Genomic DNA, 20,754 nt, shown 5'->3' with positions numbered 1-20,754 from the left:
TTGAAAGTTGAAGCCTTGTCAAGTTTTTGTTTCAGCCTTCAGGTCCCATCAGTTACGTGCTAAATATTAATCTGAAGTATTCATCCTAACAAATCAAATAATGTATTTTTTTCGAAACAAAAAACGAATTCTCATTTTTAATTATACGTCTCTATCCACTCATCACCCGGGCTTGGAGGGCTTTCCAACAGCCCAGCGGTCCGGCCCAATAGAGTATATCAGTATTTATAAAACTTAAAATTGTTATTTTAATTGTTACTTCTGATTTTAGTAATAGTAAAATGATGCCGTTTTAACTTTTTAGAAAAAGCCTCACTTCTTGGCTCCAAAAACCAAGTGAACAAAAACTAGCACCTTGTTTTCTTGGACAAATACCGTGGGTTCCCTCCTAAGCCGGAGGATTTCTGCCTCTGGTTTTGCCCTAACCATTGGCCAAGTACCGGCATAAAACACCGTTTCTTGTGTGTTTATATACACCACTTCATCCCCACAGATCCCATCGAAAACACAAAACTTTCATTTGCTAACAACATCATAACCCCAAAACCCACCAAGACCAGGATCAAGAATCACTATGAGTTCGGCGAGGAAAGCTTGGGTTGTGGCGGCAAGTATAGGAGCAGTGGAGGCACTCAAAGACCAAGGAATCTGCAGATGGAATTACCCAATAAGATCTCTCCATCAACATGTCAAGAACAATATCAGATCATTTGCTCAGGCAAAGATCCTATCGCCTCCTACTTCAACTATTGTTGCTAATAATGAGATGAGAAGTTGTAATAAAGTCAAGAAATCAGCCGAAGTGCATGGAAAAGTTGTTCAATTGAGCTGTTGGGGGCCTAGTACAGTTAGGTTTTGAAGTGATTACTGATTAAAAATGTAATCCTCATCAAATTTTTGAATAATATATTATTCATTTTTCCACAATCGCGCGCAGTTCTATATGGTGGTCTTGTGTTCTGTTATGAAGTCAACTTTGTTGTTCTCCACCTGTTTGAATAAATGCCTCAATGAAATGCACGTACTGTACAAAGATCATAAAATGGCATTCGTTGTAGTGCTCTTACTCTGTACTTCTATTACACCACATATTTTTGTTGCTCTAGTTTCTCATAAAATTTAAAGAAGTATTTCCTGAATATCTACAATCAATCACATGTTCTACATAAGCGAAACAGAACAGACTGAATTGGCCAATTGCAGTGACCAGTACCTTGGGTTCTTATAACTTAAATATCTATGGAGAGAGAAGGAATTGTGCTGTAATTTGAAGGAAATTGAGAGAGATGAGAAGGAGGAGGTGAGAGTGGTTTGTCCAAAATCACCTGAAGTATTGTTCACACTTTGGATTAGTTAGGTTCCGTGTGATTTTGTCCTTCTAAAAAGCACCTCAACGCTCAAGTTTTATTCAATTGGGTCATATTTATAAATCGCATTGCTTGGCTTTCATCAAGCGATGTGAGACTTTAACACTCATTGCATTTGTAGGCTTGATTATGCATGTGACCTCTAATGAGTGGACTATATGTACCTCTTATTTTGTGAGTGGTCTATGCATAAGAACATTCGAAAAACCCAACAAATGACCGACCTAAATGGAAGGAAGTCTTTATAGGTCGAGATTATGCTGCCATAACAAATCATTAACTTGAAGAGAAATTGAGAGGGATAAGAAGGAAGTGAGAGGTTTGGCTCAAACTAGTACTGTCCACACTTTGCACCTAAATCTCATACGACTTTGTTCTTATAAAATATGCCTCAACAACTGTTATTACGTTGTGTCATGTATATAAACCACAATGGGTGATCTCACAAAAATAAATCTAATTAAGTATGGGGGATGTATGTCAAAATTTTGATTGCATAATATATTATATAATAACTAATAGCGCGCAATCAAAGGAAGTCTTTTATATAATTATTAATTATGAAAACAATGGGAAGAATAGCGTTACACGGTATTTCAACTTTAGTGAGAATGACTTGCAAATCTTTCCAACAATAAAAAAAAATTAATAATTGAAGATTTGATTTTGTTATACTATTATTATTTTGGCCATTTCAACTTTAATGAGAATAACTTGAAGCTTAGGGGCTTAAAAGTATTTCCACCTAATAAAAAAAATGATTGAAGATTTGATTTTGTTATGATATTACTATTATTATTATTGCCATATTTCAATTTTTAAGCCCCCCGAAAACCCCACAAAGATTTTCGGACAAATCACAGTGATCTTGTTTTATACTTTTATTATTAGTCTACCCCAACATAACTTGCTGACTCCGCATTACTCCACTTTTTATTTGGCAACTTGAGACTATCATTGGTTTATATTTTATATTCATTTTGATTGCTTGGATGTTGTGTATAAATAGCTATTCTTCAATTTACATATTCACAATACAAACCACATAGCTAGCTTGGAGGAGCAATTGAACCACGTCTTCACTTCTCATCAACCCATACCTTTCGATCATCATCAATATGACTTATACACTACTGCACTTCTGTTCCGAGTTCTCCGACAACATGGCTACATGGTATCACGTGGTATGTGTACATCGATCCTACAAGTTCGAGCTTTTAGGAGAATCGGTGTTTCACATATAATTCTATGATAAAAAAAAATGATAAGGGTGATTTTTGAATCAGATTTATTCAAAAAATTCAAGGATGATGACGGTAACTTCAACGAATACCTTAATTAAGGAGAAGCTTGTATGAAGCTTCGCATCTGAGCTTACATGGAGAAGTCATTTTGGATGAAGCCCTTACATTCACAAGGACACACTTGAATTCCCTGGTACATCAATTAAGGCCTAGTCTTGCAGAACATGTTGCCAATGCATTGATTCTACCTTATCACAAGGCAACACCACGAGTGGAAGCAAGAAAATACATTTCATTTTATGAAAATGATGAGTCGCCGAACGAATTGCTACTCAAGTTTGCAAAATTTGATTTCAATCGATTACAGATACTGCACCAGAAAGAGGTAGTCCAGCTCTTAAGGTAAAACTTATTTTGGTATATATGGAGATTAAGTGAGATAAAAGAAGATAATAAATCTCACCACGATTCATACACACACACATATATATATATTCGCAGGTGGGGGAAGGAAGCTGTGAAAATTAAAACAAAGTTTCCCTTGTTAGGTTAACAATGGACACTCACAGAACAATAAACACCACAGAGCAATGAACACTATGGATCCAAGATCAACACAGATCTAGGGTTTCTTGTTTTTAGTAGTAGATAACTTTTTGTCTTACATCGAACAAAAGAGAGACTGAATACATATTCAGACAATATTACAAAGAGACCAAACTACCCTTGGCCATGAGGACAATCAAGTAAAAACATAAATAACATTAAACTAACATAACCAAACTTAATTAGAACTAATGCAAGTCATTCAACACTCCCCCTGACTTGCAACTTTGGTACCACTCCAATAAGAGACCTTAAATAGCAGAACTTGTCCCTTGGCAAAGCCTTTGTGAGAATGTCAGCCCACTGCTCTTCACTCCTGCAGAATTTTAACTGGATAACCTTATCTTCAACAGCATCCCTCACAAACTGGTACCTGAGAGCAATGTGCTTAGTCAGATTATGATCAACAGGGTTCTTGGCAATGGCAATCGCAGATTTACTGTCACAAAAAATTTCTGTAGGGCCCTCTATCTTCACTCCTAAATCTGCCAACACCTTCCTAAGCCACATTGTCTGAGCTGCTGCTTTAGAAGCAGCAACATACTCTGCTTCAGCTGAAGACAACGCAATACTCTTCTGTTTCCTTGAAGCCCAAGTGCAAACACCTGTGCCTAAATCAAAAAACATTCCACCAGTGCTCTTATAATCATACAAACTTCCACCCCAGTCACTGTCACAAAAACCTCTTAGCTTTATCTCCTTTCCACCTTCATACCATATGCCATAATTCAACGTGCCCTGCAAGTATCTCAGGACTCTTTTAGCAGTACCAAAATGAATCTGACTGGGATTCTGCATGTACCTGGACAACAGGCTCGCAGCAAACATTAAATCAGGTCTTGTGGTAGTAAGATACAGTAAACTCCCCACCAAGCTTCTATAAGCACCAGCATCAACTTCTTCATCACTTTCTTTAGCACAAAATTTTGCAGTTGCTATCAGAGGCACAACTACAGAATTGCAATCCAGCAGATTATGCCTCTCAAGGACTTTCTTAGCATAACTTGTTTGAGAAATGAATATACCATTACTACACTGATCAACTTCAATTCCTAAAAAATACTTCAACATCCCCAAGTCATTCATCTCATAAGCCTCCATCATGTGAGTTTTGAAAATCTGAATCATCTCCTCATTGTCTCCTGTGATAATCAAATCATCAACATATATGGACACGACCAATATTGACTTACCTTTCCTCTGAGTGTACAATGTCCCTTCATTTCTACTTTTCTAAAGACCTTTCCCCTTAAAGAACCTGTCTACCTCTGCATACCAAGCTCTTGGTGATTGCTTGAGCCCATAAAGAGCTTTCTTTAGTCTATACACTTTATCTTCTTTACCTGCCACCAAAAAACCTTCTGGTTGTGCTACATACACTTCCTCCTCTAGAGTGCCATTTAAAAAAGCAGATTTTACATCAAGTTGATGAATTTTCCATTTTCTTTGAGCTGCAACGGACAAAATAAGTCTCACTGTTTCAAGTCTAGCTACAGGAGCAAATGTCTCTTGAAAATCCACACCAGGCTTTTGTGAAAAACCTCTTGCAACAAGCCTAGCTTTGTATTTTTGAACACTTCCATTTGCATTTAACTTCACTTTATATATCCATTTCACTCCAACAATATCTCTACCAACTGGTCTAGAGACTAGCTCCCAAGTATTGTTCTTCACAATCATGTTAATTTCTTCCTGCATAGCTTGACACCACACAGGATCTGTCTTTGCTTCACTGAAATTCTCAGGCTCCACAACAGCTAAATTACAAGTTTCATACACATGTGCTAGACTTCTCATTCTTCTGGGAGCATCATCAGAATCAGTCTCACCATCACTATCAAACCCAGTATTCATTTGATCAGATTCACTTTCATCCCCACCATCAACTTCACTGTCACTTTCAGTATTCAATAGACCAGTGTCATTAAGAGCCTCAATATTAGAATCTTGTTCTGTTGTTGGTATATCAATAGGAGTTGACACATCTCCCTCTACAGACAATGAAATACTGCCAGCAGCTTTGGTCAGATCATCAAAGTTCAGCTTAGAATCTTCATCAAAAATCACATCTCTACTAATGAGTAGCTTTAGTGTTTCAACATCCAGTATTCTGTAAGCCTTTGAGTTGCTACTATATCCAACAAAAATACATTTTCTACTCTTCTTATCCAGTTTTGATCTCTTCTCAGAAGGTATGTGAGCATAGCATAAGCTCCCAAAAACCCTAAGATGCCCCACAGAAGCTTTCCTTCCTGACCAAGCCTCTGAAGGAGTCATGTCAAGAACTGCCTTGGTTGGACATAAATTCAAAGTATACACAGCAGTGTTAACAGCTTCTGCCCAATACTCTTTTGGTATTTTCTTCTCAGCTAACATAGCCCTAGCCATCTCCATGATAGTCCTATTTTTCCTCTCTGCCACCCCATTCTGCTGAGGACTAAAACTAGCAGTAAGTTGCTTAGTAATCCCTTCATCTTGACAGAACTGCTCAAATCTATCAGATGTATACTCTCCTCCCGTGTCACTTCTGATTTTCTTGATTTGTCTTCCACTTTCTTTCTCCACAAGAGCCTTAAATCTCTGAAAAACAGAAAATGTCTCAGATTTCTCCTTCAAAAAATATACCCAGATCATCCTTGAAAAATCATCTATGAATGTCAGAAAATATCTGCAGTGATTTATGGATGGAACTTGCATTGGTCCACACAAATCTGTATGAATTAACTCTAGAATAGAAACTGCTCTCCAAGTCCCTTCCCTTGGAAATGATTTTCTGTGTTGCTTTCCCATAAGACAGCTTTCACAAACTCCTTCCAGCTCTGTGATACAGGGAAGATCCCTTACCATCTCTTTGTGATATAACATCTTAAGATCTGCACCATTTAAGTGACAGAATCTTCTATGCCACAACTGAGTATTCACACTCTTTTCTGTATCAGTCTTAAATGCCACTAGCTCATCAGGTTTAAAATCCAGCATGAAATTTCTATGATCTTTCATAGGAACAAACATCATCTCCTTTTCTATATTCTCCCTATCATAAATCATACACCCACCATTTTGAAACAATAATTTATATCCATGCTCCATCATCTGCCCCACACTGAGCAAATTGTTTCTCAGAGCTGGAACATATAACACATCATTTATATACTTGACCCCCCTATTAGTTGCTATCTTCACTCTTCCTTTACCCTTTGATTCCACCACTTCACCATTCCCCAATCTGATTCTGGATGGAACACAAGTTTGAATACAATCAAACAAAACTTCACTACCAGACATGTGGTTGCTGCAACCACTATCCAGGTACCAAACTGTTGTCTTAGATGCTAATGCAGATTCAGTTGCATAAAACAGATTTTCCTCCTGATCAGAGCTTACTTCAGCAAAATTAGCTTTACTTTCATTTTTAAAACGACAATATTTTTGAACATGACCAAACTTCTTACAGTGATGACACTGAGGTTTACCCTTATGCCAGCACTCATCAGCCAAATGGCCCACCCTTTTACATACATCACATAACTTTCCATTTCCAGAAGTAGTATCATTAAAACTACTTGAACTAGTACCTTTTTCAGGACCCTTCCAGTGAGTCTGCTTCCCCCGTTTTGATTCATCTTTAAAAGTAAGTTTGGCTTGAAAAGCTGACTCCATAGATTGAGTATGTTCTCCACGCCTCTGTCTTCTTTGTTCATGCGCTTCCAGGGAGCCAACTAGTTCCTCAGGTTTCAATACAGCTAAGTCTTTAGATTCCTCTATGGCAGCTACCACAACATCATACCTCTCAGGCAGGCTTATAAGCATTTTCTGAACTACTTTCTGATCAGGTAGTTCCTCACCTAATGTTCGCATCTGATTCACAACATCTACAACCTTATTGTAGAAGTCCTTCACAACTTCTTTCTCCTGCATCCGCAGATTCTCAAATTCACGCCTTAAATTTTGTAGCTTGATAACTATTGTGCGGCTATCTCCTTCAAATTCTTTAGCCAGAATATCCCAAGCCTCTTTTGCCTGAGAAGCTCTAATAATACGTGGAAAAATCGTGCCTCCAACACCATTTTGCAACCTGGACAATGCCTTTGCATTCGACATTCTGGTATTCTCAAGCTCTTTCTTTGCAGCAGTAGTCAGGGTGCTTTCATCCATGAACTCCTGGTACCCATGGGCCACAATATTCCATAATCCTTCCGACATCAGGAAAGTCTTCATCTTTACCTTCCAGGAGGTATAATCGTCGCCGGTGAACACGGGAATCAACGATCGGTCACTCGACGATGTCATGTCTTCACGGTGAGTCACAGTCCAGGCCTACGTCCTGCTCCGATACCACTGTTAGGTTAACAATGGACACTCACAGAACAATAAACACCACAGAGCAATGAACACTATGGATCCAAGATCAACACAGATCTAGGGTTTCTTGTTTTTAGTAGTAGATAACTTTTTGTCTTACATCAAACAAAAGAGAGACTGAATACATATTCAGACAATATTACAAAGAGACCAAACTACCCTTGGCCATGAGGACAATCAAGTAAAAACATAAATAACATTAAACTAACATAACCAAACTTAATTAGAACTAATGCAAGTCATTCAACATCCCTATGCAAGAGACAGACTCCTGGAAAGCTACTTGTGGGGCGTTGAGACATTATTTGAGCCCGGCTACGGTCGTTCTCGTCTATCTAATCCTCGCTAAAGCTACACAAATGATAACACTTCTTGATGATACATATGATACGTATGGTAAATTTGAGGAGCTCCAATCTTTTGCTGAAGCAGTGTTCAGGTATATATTCATCATCTTTTGAACTTCTTCCTAATAATCACGAGTAATCATGACATCAAAGAAAGATTTTGCAAATGAGTTGGAAGAGGATAGATCACAAGCTCTCGAAAGTCTAAAGAAAGAAGTAAGATTTTTAAGTTATGTCGTCAAAAAATTTATACAATTATTTCTTCTTCACACATATTAATGATGAGTTTTTCTTCTCTTTTTTTTTTTTGTTTTTTAAACCTTATGGGGTAATTGCAATATTGCTCCTAATTAACTAATCAAGTGGAAAATGTTGGTGAAAGCCTACTTTACTGAGGCCAAATGGTGTAAAGAAGGTTATATGCCTCCATATGATGAATATATGATGATCGCAAGGGTCACCTCAACCATTCAGATTCTTATGTTGGGCTGCTTCTTGGGGATGGGAGCACCTGCAAAGAGCGACACCATTGAATGGATAAGATCTATCCCAAAACTTCTCGAAGCTTCGCAGATAATTCCTCGTCTCTTAAACGACATAACCCACGAGGTATTTATAATTTTCTAAGACAATAAATAGGACTTGAATCAGAGCAAAGTTTGAGCCTCTTCCATAATTCACATTCATTATTAAATCTTAGGTGTATAAAATATTGCCTGCAATCTATCGTACGTATTCAAATGAATATATATATATATGTTAATTTGAAGGTGGAGAACGAAAATGAGCATGTTATTACTGGCGTTGAATGTTGCATGGAGGAATATGGCATCTCAAGAGAAAAAGCTGTCGAAGAGGTTTTTAAAAAATGTGCATACTCCTGGAAGGACATCAACGAGGAATGCATGAGGCCAACTAGTGTCCCTAGGAAATTTGCCATGGCAATTGTAAACATCAATCGAGCGGCGGAAATAACGTACAAGCATGACAATGGATTTACAAACCAGCTGTCTCTGCAAGACGCCATTGCTTCATTGGTGGTTCATAAAATTCCCCTGTAACTACCTAGGATTTGAATTGTTTTTGTTGTTGTTGCTGTTTTGGTAATAAATGGAGAGATGATATGACCAGACGCGCTGGCTCTGAAGTCCGGTCAGCGGGTCGCATATTCCCCTCAAAAGAGTGAGATCGAAGCTGTGTAGCATCTCTCATGTATCTCAACTCATTAGTGTGATTTATGTGGTGTGTGAGTGGGTGATGCAACCGGGCGTACTTGTGAATTATTGTGTGCATTGTGATTGAAGAAATAAAGTTCCCGGCCCCGCCCGCTTGGCGCTTGACATCCCACCCACGCACCACGCAACGTAATAAAGCTTATTCTGTTCTTCCTTGCTTTACTCTCTGTGCGAGTAAGAGAGAGACTGAGATGGGGATTTGGGATTCAATTTCTTCCACGATCGATTCCGTGAAAAATAACGCGCCCGTTCTTACACCCGTCAAGAACTTTTGCGGGCAATCGTACAATTACGGAAGGAATGCCATTAACGCCGTTGGAGTCAACGCCGTCGCGAAGGCGAATCAGTACTGGCCCGACCAGGAATCTCGCTCTGAGATCGGCGAGTTTGCTACCAAGTTTGCTAAAAACGCAGTCGTAGTCGCCGGTCAGGAGGGCATAAAAAGTGTCGTCCCTGGTGTGTACTGCTATATATATGTCCTAAAGTCTATTGCTTTTTGCGGATAATTTCTGGGTTTAGTTGGGTGTTGATTATCTTGATTAGTTGATTCTGGTTAATTTTATTTTGATTAAATTATCACCATAAACACTTCTGTAGCTTGCCAAATGGAGCAATGTTAGGAGGATTATGAATGATTTGACTAAATTACACATTGAGAGCGATTGGGGATGTTGTTGAGTTGACAAGGTCTATTATGTGTGAAAACATGAAAAACCCATGTGAAAATGCATATTCTGGCTAAAAATTATTAGTGAAGGGTTCACCAAAGAACAGTAGAACACAAATTGATGGAAAGGAGAACTTAGAAATGATTCGTGATCAATTACCAAGAGACCGGGATATAGCTTAGCATCTAAACATAGAAACATTTTCTCTATAGCATGTTGTCTGTTGTCTGCTGCATGATAATTGGGAAAACATTTTAAGCGGAGATTCGGGGAGGTGAAGGGTGGTTGAGAGGTATTGTTCATTGGGAAATACATTAACAGGAGATCGCCTTTGTGTTTTTTGTTGTTAATGGATTATATACTGTTTTGTTTTATGTGTTCTGACTAGCAAAGGTTTGTGATTGTATTGGAGTAATGCATTCAACTGGGAGGCACTCTTGCTGTTGCAGCTGCATGTCCTAATTTTTAGGCTAGGTAGTTAGGAAAATGGCTTGGTATAGTCCCTCTTTTATGCTTCACTCTTCAAAGGCGGTTTCTCATTTTTCAATTTGTTGAGTTGGGATGATATCTTGCTCTGAAGTTGAGATAATACTTTGATAGTACTAATTTGTGAAGTTGATGGATTTGTAATTAAAATTATAATATCATATCTTAGGTTAGCATGTATTGATGTAATGCCTTTGGAAGCATCTACTTCCAATCCTATTTATCATGCGTACAGGTGGAATGTAGTATTATAGTTCCTTAAGAGGTATTGGTACCTGTAACTTGAATTATGGTTTACAAAATCTTGTCTTACTATTTGTAATTTCGTATATTGCTCTCTATTTTATGTGGTTTTTGTACTCTGTCTTATTGTGTTAACCAATTCTTTGCCTTAATTGAATATAATATTTCCTCTGCCTTGCTTCTCAATCGACTACCATGTTTGGTGCAAAATGTTGCACCTGTTACTGGCATATAGCAGATCATGCTCCACATCTCTCAGTAGTCCCACATCACTTTTAACAGCTAGAGCGTGCTTGTATCGTATTCATTTTGGTTTTCTGTACTCCAGGTGGAGGTTTTCTGTGCAGCATTGGTTCAAAAACATTACGTGATACTAAGTCGTCCAAGGATCCTAAAAAAGAAGAGATGGAGTCAATGAAAACTGAGGCAGTTTATCATAGAGAAGAAATGAAAGCATTGAAAGCAGAGATGGCAGAGTATAAAAAAGAGATTAAGGCATTGAAGGCTGAGGTAGGGGAACTGAAGAAAGATGGGGGTTTTGGTCCCTGGGGTTTGTTTTAGGAGGAATCCAAAGATATGACAGTATCTGGTATGACATATGATATAGTTGACATGTAGTTAATTCTGGACTTATGCTAGAGTGAATTATTTCAATGAAGTCTGAGTTATCAGACATGATGTAATTGTTATGTTATTGATATGGAAAATCTAAGGAAGTTTATGGATAAATCGAATCACGGTAGCAGGGGGGTATTTTTTCACTTCTTCTTACTTGAATTAACTTTTTTTTTTTTAAACAAGGGTTTGGGGAGGGGGTAGAATTCTGACCCACGACCTAATGGGTGGGTGATCCCTTACATGCAATATGATGCCGTTCAACTAATGACTCACTTGCTTCTTACTAGAATTAACTTTGATACACGAATTTAATGGGATGTTTATGAATTTAAATAAAACTATAGGGTCCTAGTTTGATGTTTACCTAACTTTCTGATTCTTTTTATTGTTTCGGAGTTCCAATGCTGGTTGCATAGTGGTCATGATCCACCAGATCATTTTTTTGGTCTGTCATGATGTGGGGTGTAATATGTGTTGATGTGCTTGATAAAAAAAAAGAAAAGAAGCTCAACTACCTAATCCAAATACTGGAATAAGGTGCTGCAATTCTTTGCTACAATCGTAGTTACAATTTTCTCCGAAAGTAAGTTAAGTTAAATAATGAATTCAAATGTGTTATTTAGTACTTTTGATGTTCATAATGTTATGATATAGTATATATTAAGATATAGTATATTTTGAAAAAAATTCTAAATCTTAATTTTTTTTGGTAACACATAACTCTCTCATTTGTCCACTGGATAACTAGCTGGTAAACCCCCAAGGTCACATGGAAACTCTGTGACCATCATCAACCAGTCAAGATCCACTGTAAGAGATAATACAGAGTGGCATTACCACACGTTGGGTTGAGTAATGGTACATTTTTTATTTTTCAAATTACAATAACGAAAACACCCATGAAACTCAAACTCAAGACCTCCTGCTTGAAATAAGAATTCCACGGTTAAGTTTACCATCTCAGCCAACGAGTCCAAATCCAAAATCATAAACCTTAAATTCTAAATACTAAAACCTAAATCCTAAAATGTTGCATACATTTTGATTTGCTCAAGGCAAAAAAGTTTATGCCTTTATGGAATGCAATAAAATGAGAATAAATAGTAATATCTTATAACAAGTCTTTTGTGTCCTATGAATTTATGCAGCCATAATAGGAGAAATGATATGTAGAACATGTTCATACAAAACAACGAAATTGGAAAAAGATCATAAAAAATTTATACAAAACGTCGTCATTTCACTGAAAACAACTCGAAAATTGAAAAAAAAATTAAAAAATGCGGTGAGCGTGGATCGAACACGCGACCTTCAGATCTTCAGTCTGACGCTCTCCCAACTGAGCTATCCCCGCAATATGTGACGACCTTGGATTTCTAGATAAATATAGTTAACATTAAGTCTCATTTTGATTTCCCATCACTGCGGGTTTTTATTTGGGGCCCTCCTGGTACACTACTATGACTGAAACGTCTTACGTCTCCACACCTTCGGTAATATCAAAAGAGTTTTCTTCAGCTACTGAATTGAATGTGTTTGCAGATATCTCGCACAATTAGAAGAAGAAAAACCCAGATACCTGCTCATAATCCGTGTGCAAGTAACCTCTTCTTCCATTTTCTCTTTTTCTACATTTAGCTATACGCAATAAGTAATACAGATAATTATGAGGAAAAAAAATTATTTTCATCTTGGTTTCCTACATTTTCTTAGCAAACAATCAGATTAACAATATGTAATTAAAAGCATCCTATAAGTATTTGAGCTAATTGGTTATGTCTTGTTTTGTTTCTTCTTCTAGTTTCATTATGTGGGTTTGCTGTGGCTGCGTTTTAGCTTCAATTGGTTCTCTTTTTGGTTATCTGGGAAGTTTTGTTACCGAGAAAACTGACGAAGATAAGGAAAGTGAAATATTGTGATTGATACTACTAAGATTCGTTGAAAAGATTAAATATTTACTTCAATTGAACAAGTTCTTATTCAAGATTCTTGTTGTTAATCTAGATATTATTTGGAGAATTTTCATTAGATTTGAATTTTCTTCAATGAAGATTGATTACATGCAGTTAGATATCATTAATTCTCAAGCTTTTCAAAGTCCAACACGTAGCTAAAGAACCTTAAGATCACAAGAAGGGAGCTTTAAGAGTAATTGAGTTTGTACTCAATAATCTGGGGAGAAAACTCAGACATTTGATGAGCTACGTTTTCACAAAGGGAAACCTAAATCTTGTTTGCTAATACATGGAAATGGCATGAAAAAGTGGAATTTAGAGCTCACATTTGTATATGTGTGGGAGATGCTTACCATAACTGTTCTATTGAACTTGATAAGTCCATTCCAACGTAAGACATTGTTCTACTTCTATAGTATTTCTTTACTGAAGAGTGGTAATATGAAGTGATGGAGGTACGGAAAATATGCTGCAATAATCTGATAAACTTACTTCGAAATCTTTGAATTGCTAACTTTATGCTCCACAAATTTTTTAATTTACATATATAGCTCAAAGCTCTATCGTAGGAAGTTCTGCATGTTATCATGGTAGCGTATATTTTCTCTTTGCTTCATCCTTTTTGAATAATTAATAGAGCCTTAGTCTTTTCTCTTTAACCTAGATTGGTGATGCTCTTAGAGTTTAAATAAAGTTCTCCTGCTGCAGGTCCTAGTTCCAGTGCTACTTTATACTTGACTAGAATTTCAGTTACAATGAATCCAGAGCAACTCACTCTACTTGGATCCACTATCTGTGTGATGCTTACAACGCGTTTTTCAGTACAACTTATGTCGGAGCATCTACTCCACTGGAAGAAGCCTAAGCAACAAAAGGCTATATTACTTATCGTAATTAAGGAATGCTATGAAGCCTTTGTAAGACTCCTAGATCAGGATAGCCATAATCTTGGTTCTACTGTCTCTGTTCAGAATCAATTTTTCTGCAAAGAATTCAATAAGAATTTTATTTATCTTGCAACTTTTGACAACTGAGTTTTTCAGTGTATGAATTACAGGTGATAGCTAATTCAGTAATTCTTTGCTTTGTTGTACGGTTATCTGAACATATCCATAAGTAAAAAATAGCGCCAGATAAGATAGCGTTGGGAGATTCACCATTCGTTTCCAATGACTCTTCCAGGTGAAGGAATTATCTTTCTCAACTTATGCTTTTGTCCTACTGAATTCTGCAAAAGCAAAAATTGAAGGAATCCACTCTTTCAGGAAGCTATGAAGTTCCATGTATTGAAGTTATGATTCTGACATTGGACTCAATATTTATTAACGTCATAACTTTATTGATCTTTGCAAGCATGGACACACAAACCTCTTGCGAAGTTCTTCTTCATTGAAGGGATTGTATTTTGTCTGCTTTTGGCAGGTAAATTATCACGTTTGGCCTTTAGTTCTGAACAATTCGTGCCATGGACTCTAACTGAGTAGTTGATCTCTTGATCTTATGTAAATTGTGGGAGTGTCTTTGTGGTGTATGTTGGTCGTTGTACTCTTGTATCTGGAACTTGCATCCGCATGGGAGTCTTGCCACTGTGTTTCTTTGTGGAACACCTCGTCTTTTGCTGAAATTTTTTGCCGATGCATGTCACTATGATATTACGTAATCCATGATACGTGTTTGGTTGCTCCAATGATAAAAGGTTCATTTTAGCTATTAGAACCCCCATTATTCATCATAGTTTCTCCTTGTTGAATAATGCATTTCAATTTTCAAGTATTCTTCGAGAAATGAAATTTTAATTAAACAGCTTGTTTGATTCTTGTTGCAGGGAATTGTGCTTGATATTCTTGTGGCACTGAGCGTAATTCAATCCCATGATCATTTCAGGCTTGATGTGGAGCATCTTGAAGAAGCAGTCCAGAACGTATTGGTGCGCGTTGAAATGGTTTTCTTTTCTGCTTGTTAGCGGCATGCGTACAGGGTTAAAGGTGATTCGCTCTCTACATAGCATTAGGGGTATTCATTTGTCCTTAATTCAGTTGAAAGTCCACCATGGTGATTTAATTCTCTTGAAACATTTATGAAAAATAATCCATGGGCAATGCTTATCTTTTTTAGGCTAATGTAATGATTATTTTTTGTTCTCTTAAACTCTTAACTTAACAACATGGAAATTTGTGATTTTGTCATTGACCTTAATTTCAGTTTCATTTTTCAAATGAAAATATATTTGGTTAAATTTACTTGGAAAAGTTGACTAATTTGAAATTTTAATTATTTTGTTAATATATGAGTTGCAATTAAGACCACTCGATTGCACTATAATTTTAATAAACACCGTAAGATTAGACGACTGATATTAACTTGTATAATAGTTGAGTAATCCACACCATCGTTTCCTCAAAGCGTATTTGTTCAAAAATTATATTTAGCCACGTAGCGAGTACATTCTCTGTGCGATACACTCGAAAATTGTCACTCTATGACGTAATTGTTCTTATTGACACTTGGATATGATGTGTAGGTATGGAGTAAATGGTATTCTATGTTTGCAAAGATTGTTCTTTGCTGTAAATTCAATCCTTCTTCTTTATAATGAAGAGGTCTAATTGTTGATCTTCGCCTTTGAATCCAATCTCACTGCAAACCCTAGCGCCAACAAAGTATACAGTGCGTAGCAAGCTCTAACGTCTTATCTCAAAAATGGCTTCAGGTAAATTTCTTTTCAATATATGTCCATTTCGTTATTTATATCCAGTGAAGAATATAGGATTCGAGATTGATTATAGAAGAATCTATGATCGAGAGCCCCCTCGTATGATTCAAAAAAAATTGTTTACTATTTATTGACTGACGTTTTTATGCACGATTAATAGTTTAAGGTGCACGATACATGTCTTCAATTTATTACTTTCATCTTAATTTATAATTATTTGATCATCATTTTAGATTTTTGTTTCGTCTATTTGGATTTGAATGTTTGGTGATCAATAATTGAGGTTAGCAGATATATGGAAATGTTTTGATAAAATTGAGTTATTAGTTCATCTCCAACGATTTTTATACAATCATGTGTTTTGTTTTCCACAGATACTGTTTCACCCATGTTTAATGACACAAAATTGGCAAGCATAGATGGGTTTAACAAGATATCTAATGAATATATTGAGGTTAATTGTGGCTGTACGAGCAAAAAGTACGGCGACACAATGGGAATATTGAGGGTTTTTAATGATGGACTATTCGTCATCAAGTGTCATTGCATACCAGAATGCAAGAATGGTATGTTAATCTACTCATTTGTATATGATATTCATGTCATTTTTCTCATTTATAGTTGACTAATAACTTGTGGAATTAATCGGTGAAAGTGACTCCGTACGAGTTCGAGAAACACTCTAGGAGAGAAGGCGCCCGAAAATGGACGAACCATATTTGGGTCATAATTGACCGTACGAAAGTCCCTCTCTGGAAAACTGGTTTGCTGAAGTACTACAACCATGCAGCGAATGAGGACAACACTAAAGACATGTACGGTTCTCGCGGGAAACGAGTTTTCCATCGTGATGAGTTCATCCGCTGCTCTCAATGCTCCAAAGAACGAAGATTCAGCCTCAGAACCGAGATGGATTGTCGTGACTATCATGATGCTCTAGCTGTAGAGAAATGGAAGTGTTCAGACATGCCATATAACAAGTGAGTTAACTCCCTCGATCAATAATTCATGAACAATTTTATTTAATACCCTAATTAATTGGCTATACTTTTTATTTCTTAGAATAACCTGCGACGATGAGGAGGAGCGGAAGTCTCGTAAGGTATTCAGAGGGTGTCCTCGTTCGGCGAAATGCGAAGGTTGCACCCGTTGTGTGTGTTTCGGCTGCTTCAAATGCAGATTTTTTGATTGTGAATGCCGAGATTGCATGGATTTCATGCAAAATTCGGACCCATAGATAAGGATTTAAGCCTCTAGATTTCTTTTGTTTTTGCTACAAAAATCTACCAACTTATTATGATATTTATTTTTTGTTTATTATGTTTCAGGAGTTACAATTATAAAATATTTAATTAATATTGTGTTGGTCCATCAAAAATTGTTTCATTTGAATGATTTGATACAACTATTTATTTATAACTTTTCCAAAAAATGATAGTTTTATGTGTAATCTATTTTATTTTTTATTTTTGGGTTTCAGCCTTTGTTGCTATATACCCCAGTTTATGATTTTCATGTATTCTCATTAGTCATTCACATGTTATAGTCATTGATTTTAAAGATATATGTAAGACTTCCGTAAAATCCAACACTCTACTTGGATTAGGCATAAAACAAGGATCATAAATTGGGGGTATTAAGCATTTTCAACCATCAATATTCAAATTTGAATCCAATTATTTTTGAGAAGGTAATATATGTGTAAAGGAAAACATATTAACATCATATTAGTCTTTTTTTAACCTTTTAAGTGAAAGCTAAATATTATATTTTGCCATATTTATGTATATATATGTGTAAAAGGAATTATATTAACATCATATTCCTGTTTTTTTTTAACCTTTTAAGTGAAAGCTAAATATGATATTTTGCCATATTTACGTATATATATGTGGAAAAGGAAACGTATTAACATCATATTCCTTCTTTTTCTTATACCTTTTAAGTGAAAGCTAAATATGATATTTTGCCGTATTTAGGCTGATATAAATAATTCATTTTTCATATCTTAGAAATAGTGAAAATTAAGTATAGTATCTTTTCCATATTTGGGCTAATGTAACAATACTATTTTTTATATCTTGAAAAGAGTGAAAACTATATATGATTTCTTTTCCATATTCAGCTAAATGCAATGATAACTTTTATGAAAACTTAAAAAGAGAGAAAACAAAAATTTGATTTTATACCTTCTTTAAAATATGTTACCTTATATAAATAAATGTAATATGAGAATTAATTGAAAATTATATTAGAAAATTCTATGATTATCAAAGTTAGTATTATATATCTTGTGTAGTGAACATCAATGAAATCTGATATTTAAAATAATGCTCAAACCTCTATGAATAATTAGACTTTACATTTTTTTTTCTTTTTTTTTCTTCTGGACCAACTTTAGACTTCGATCATATGAATCAAAATCGGGAAAAAAAAAAAAAAAAGTTTCCATTTCATGCATCAAATGGAAAGGTATATATCTTTTAGAAGAAACATATTAGTATTCTTAATTAGCACCATCCGATGTTTTCCTTTCTTAAAAATCGTGAAAATATAAATAACTAAATATGTCATTTTTTAATCTATTAATAGGAGATTTTAAAGGAGTAAAAAATAAATTCGGATAATTTACCTTGTTAGCCTATTTTAATAACCAATTTTGATAGTCAATACAAATATGAGAATCATATCTTAAAAAGAGAGAAAAACTGTCTTTTTTAAAAAAAAAATTATAATAATGAATTAGGTCCTCCTCAATCAGTTATAAATACAATCTAAATATTGTTTGTTTTCTTCATCACACGATTTTTACCTCTCTTGAAAAAAAACTAAATCCGATATTTTGCCTTATTTTTTTAAAAAAATCTAATAATGAATTAGGGCCTCCTCCATCCGCTATAAATACAACATAATTACTGTTTGTTTTCTTCATCACATTACATGATGACCTCTCTTGAGAATACTAATGAGTAATTGGTCTCCCATACCATTTACTCAACTCTTGAGGGGATGAAGCCTTCAAATGAGTACATCTTTTCATATTTCTTCTACAATCATAGTTTCCAATCTATGCATACATATTTAATGAAGGTTTTTAGCAAGAAAGAAAGCTCCTCATCGAATCAATGATTTACCAGACATTTCCAACCTCAAATATTGCAGAGTCTTATCGGTAATTTTTATCTCTTAATTTAAGACGTGTGTTTTATTTATTGTTTCCAGTATTATTATTTTGCCAATACAAATAATATGCAATAATAGATTGATTTTATTTGTCACAGACGATTTTCTTCACCCATTTTTGATGACACAAAATTGGCAAGCATCGATGGGTCTAACAACATATCTGATGACTATATTGAGGTTAATTGTGGCTGTACTAGCAAAAAATACGGCGATACAATGGGAACTCTGAGAATTTTTACCGATGGATAATTCGTCATCAAGTGTCATTGTATACCAGTATACGATAAACTTTGAAGAGTGAGGACACTCACAATTCTCTGCGCGGGAATAAAAATTGTTCTTTTTGTTTTGTTTTGTTTTGTTTTTGCTACATGAGAAGTAGTGATTGAAAAATGTATTTTTTTTGAGAATGAAAAATGTATTATTATGATATATAATATATTTAGTTTATGTTTGTTATTATATTTTGGGGACTTGCAATTGCAAAAAACTTCAATTAATGTAATGTTGGTCAATAAAACAATTTGTTGTAATTTAATTATTTGCTACAACTATTTATGTATAATTTTTCCTTCCAAAATTGATTGTTTTGTTTATAGATGAACACAAAAAATGTGTCCATCAGTTCATGTTCAAATCAGATTAACAATATGTAATTAAAAGCATCCTATAAGTATTTGAGCTAATTGGTTATGTCATGGTTTGTTTCTTCTTCTAGTTTCATTATGTGGGTTTGCTGTGGCTGCGTTTTAGCTTCAATTGGTTCTCTTTTTGGTTATCTGGGAAGTTTTGTTACCGAGAAAACTGACGAAGACAAGGAAAGTGAAATATTGTGATTGATACTATTAAGATTCGTTGAAATGAAGAAAAATATTTACTTCAATTGAACAAGTTCTTATTCGAGATTCTTGTTGTTAATCTAGATATTATTTGGAAAATTTTAATTAGATTTGAATTTTCTTCAATGAAGATTGATTACATGTTGTTAGATATCATTAATTCTCAGGCTTTTCAAAATCCAACACGTAGCTAAAGAACCGGAAGCCCGGGGCCTGCTGTAATAAAATTACAGCACGCCCCACTGTAATATGCTTTTTTGACATTAAAAATTTTTATTTTTATTTTTAAAAATCATAAATATGCAGTGTTCATCGCAACGAACATAACGATATATTTTTTGTTAGAAACGAAAATCAAATTCAACATGAAAAAGACACGACAATTCTAGACCATCGGATATAAACTCAAAATATTCAATGTTTTGATCACAATGAATTTGATTTTTGTTTCAAACAAAAAATATACCGTTGGATTCGTTATGAAAAATATGACATATTTATGATTTTTAAAAATAAAAATAAATAACCTTAAGATCACAAGAAGGGAGCTTTAAGAGAAGGAAAGGCAACATAATTGAGTTTGTACTTAATAATCTGGGGAGAAAACTCAGACATTTGATAAGCTACGTTTTCACAAAGGGAAACCTAAATCTTCTTTGCTAATACATGGAAATGGCATCAAAAAGTGGAATTTAGAGCTCACATTTGTATATGTATGGGAGATGCTTACCATAACTGTTCTGTTGAACTTGATAAGTCCATTCCAACGAAGGGCATTGTTCTACTTCTATAGTGTTTTTTTTTTTTTTTTTTTTTAAAGAAAAGGGCTTAGTCCAGAATTTTATTAATCAAGAAAGAGAAAAAACCTCTCTTTGATGGTTTACA

The 20,754-nt window shown here is 35.2% G+C and overlaps 2 protein-coding genes, 1 non-coding gene and 1 pseudogene across 3 annotated transcripts; 3 read left to right on the top strand and 1 right to left on the bottom strand.

Annotated features, from left to right (window-relative positions):
• The first annotated feature begins 485 nt into the window (after window positions 1-485).
• Window positions 486-927, top strand: LOC119989567. Its single transcript, XM_038835176.1, has one exon. It carries the CDS (start codon window positions 575-577, stop codon window positions 857-859), a length of 285 nt encoding a protein of 94 aa, XP_038691104.1. The 5' UTR covers window positions 486-574; the 3' UTR covers window positions 860-927.
• A 906-nt stretch (window positions 928-1,833) lies between these two features.
• Window positions 1,834-11,287, top strand: LOC119987748 (annotated as a pseudogene).
• Window positions 11,288-12,457: 1,170 nt separating this feature from the next.
• TRNAF-GAA lies at window positions 12,458-12,530 on the bottom strand. The gene has a single exon. It is a non-coding gene; the product is annotated as a tRNA-Phe (tRNA).
• Window positions 12,531-16,232: 3,702 nt separating this feature from the next.
• LOC119988219 (protein ULTRAPETALA 2-like) lies at window positions 16,233-17,081 on the top strand. The gene is made up of 3 exons (XM_038833181.1): window positions 16,233-16,410; window positions 16,500-16,824; window positions 16,907-17,081. The coding sequence occupies exons 1-3, from the start codon at window positions 16,233-16,235 to the stop codon at window positions 17,079-17,081; spliced, it is 678 nt and encodes a 225-aa protein (XP_038689109.1).
• The last annotated feature ends 3,673 nt before the right edge of the window (window positions 17,082-20,754 follow it).

This window comes from Tripterygium wilfordii, chromosome 21, assembly GCF_013401445.1.
Source record: "Tripterygium wilfordii isolate XIE 37 chromosome 21, ASM1340144v1, whole genome shotgun sequence".
Classification (NCBI taxonomy): Eukaryota; Viridiplantae; Streptophyta; class Magnoliopsida; order Celastrales; family Celastraceae; genus Tripterygium; species Tripterygium wilfordii.
Note: the sequence above shows the minus strand (reverse complement) of the source record. Positions and strands in the feature narration are given on the sequence as shown.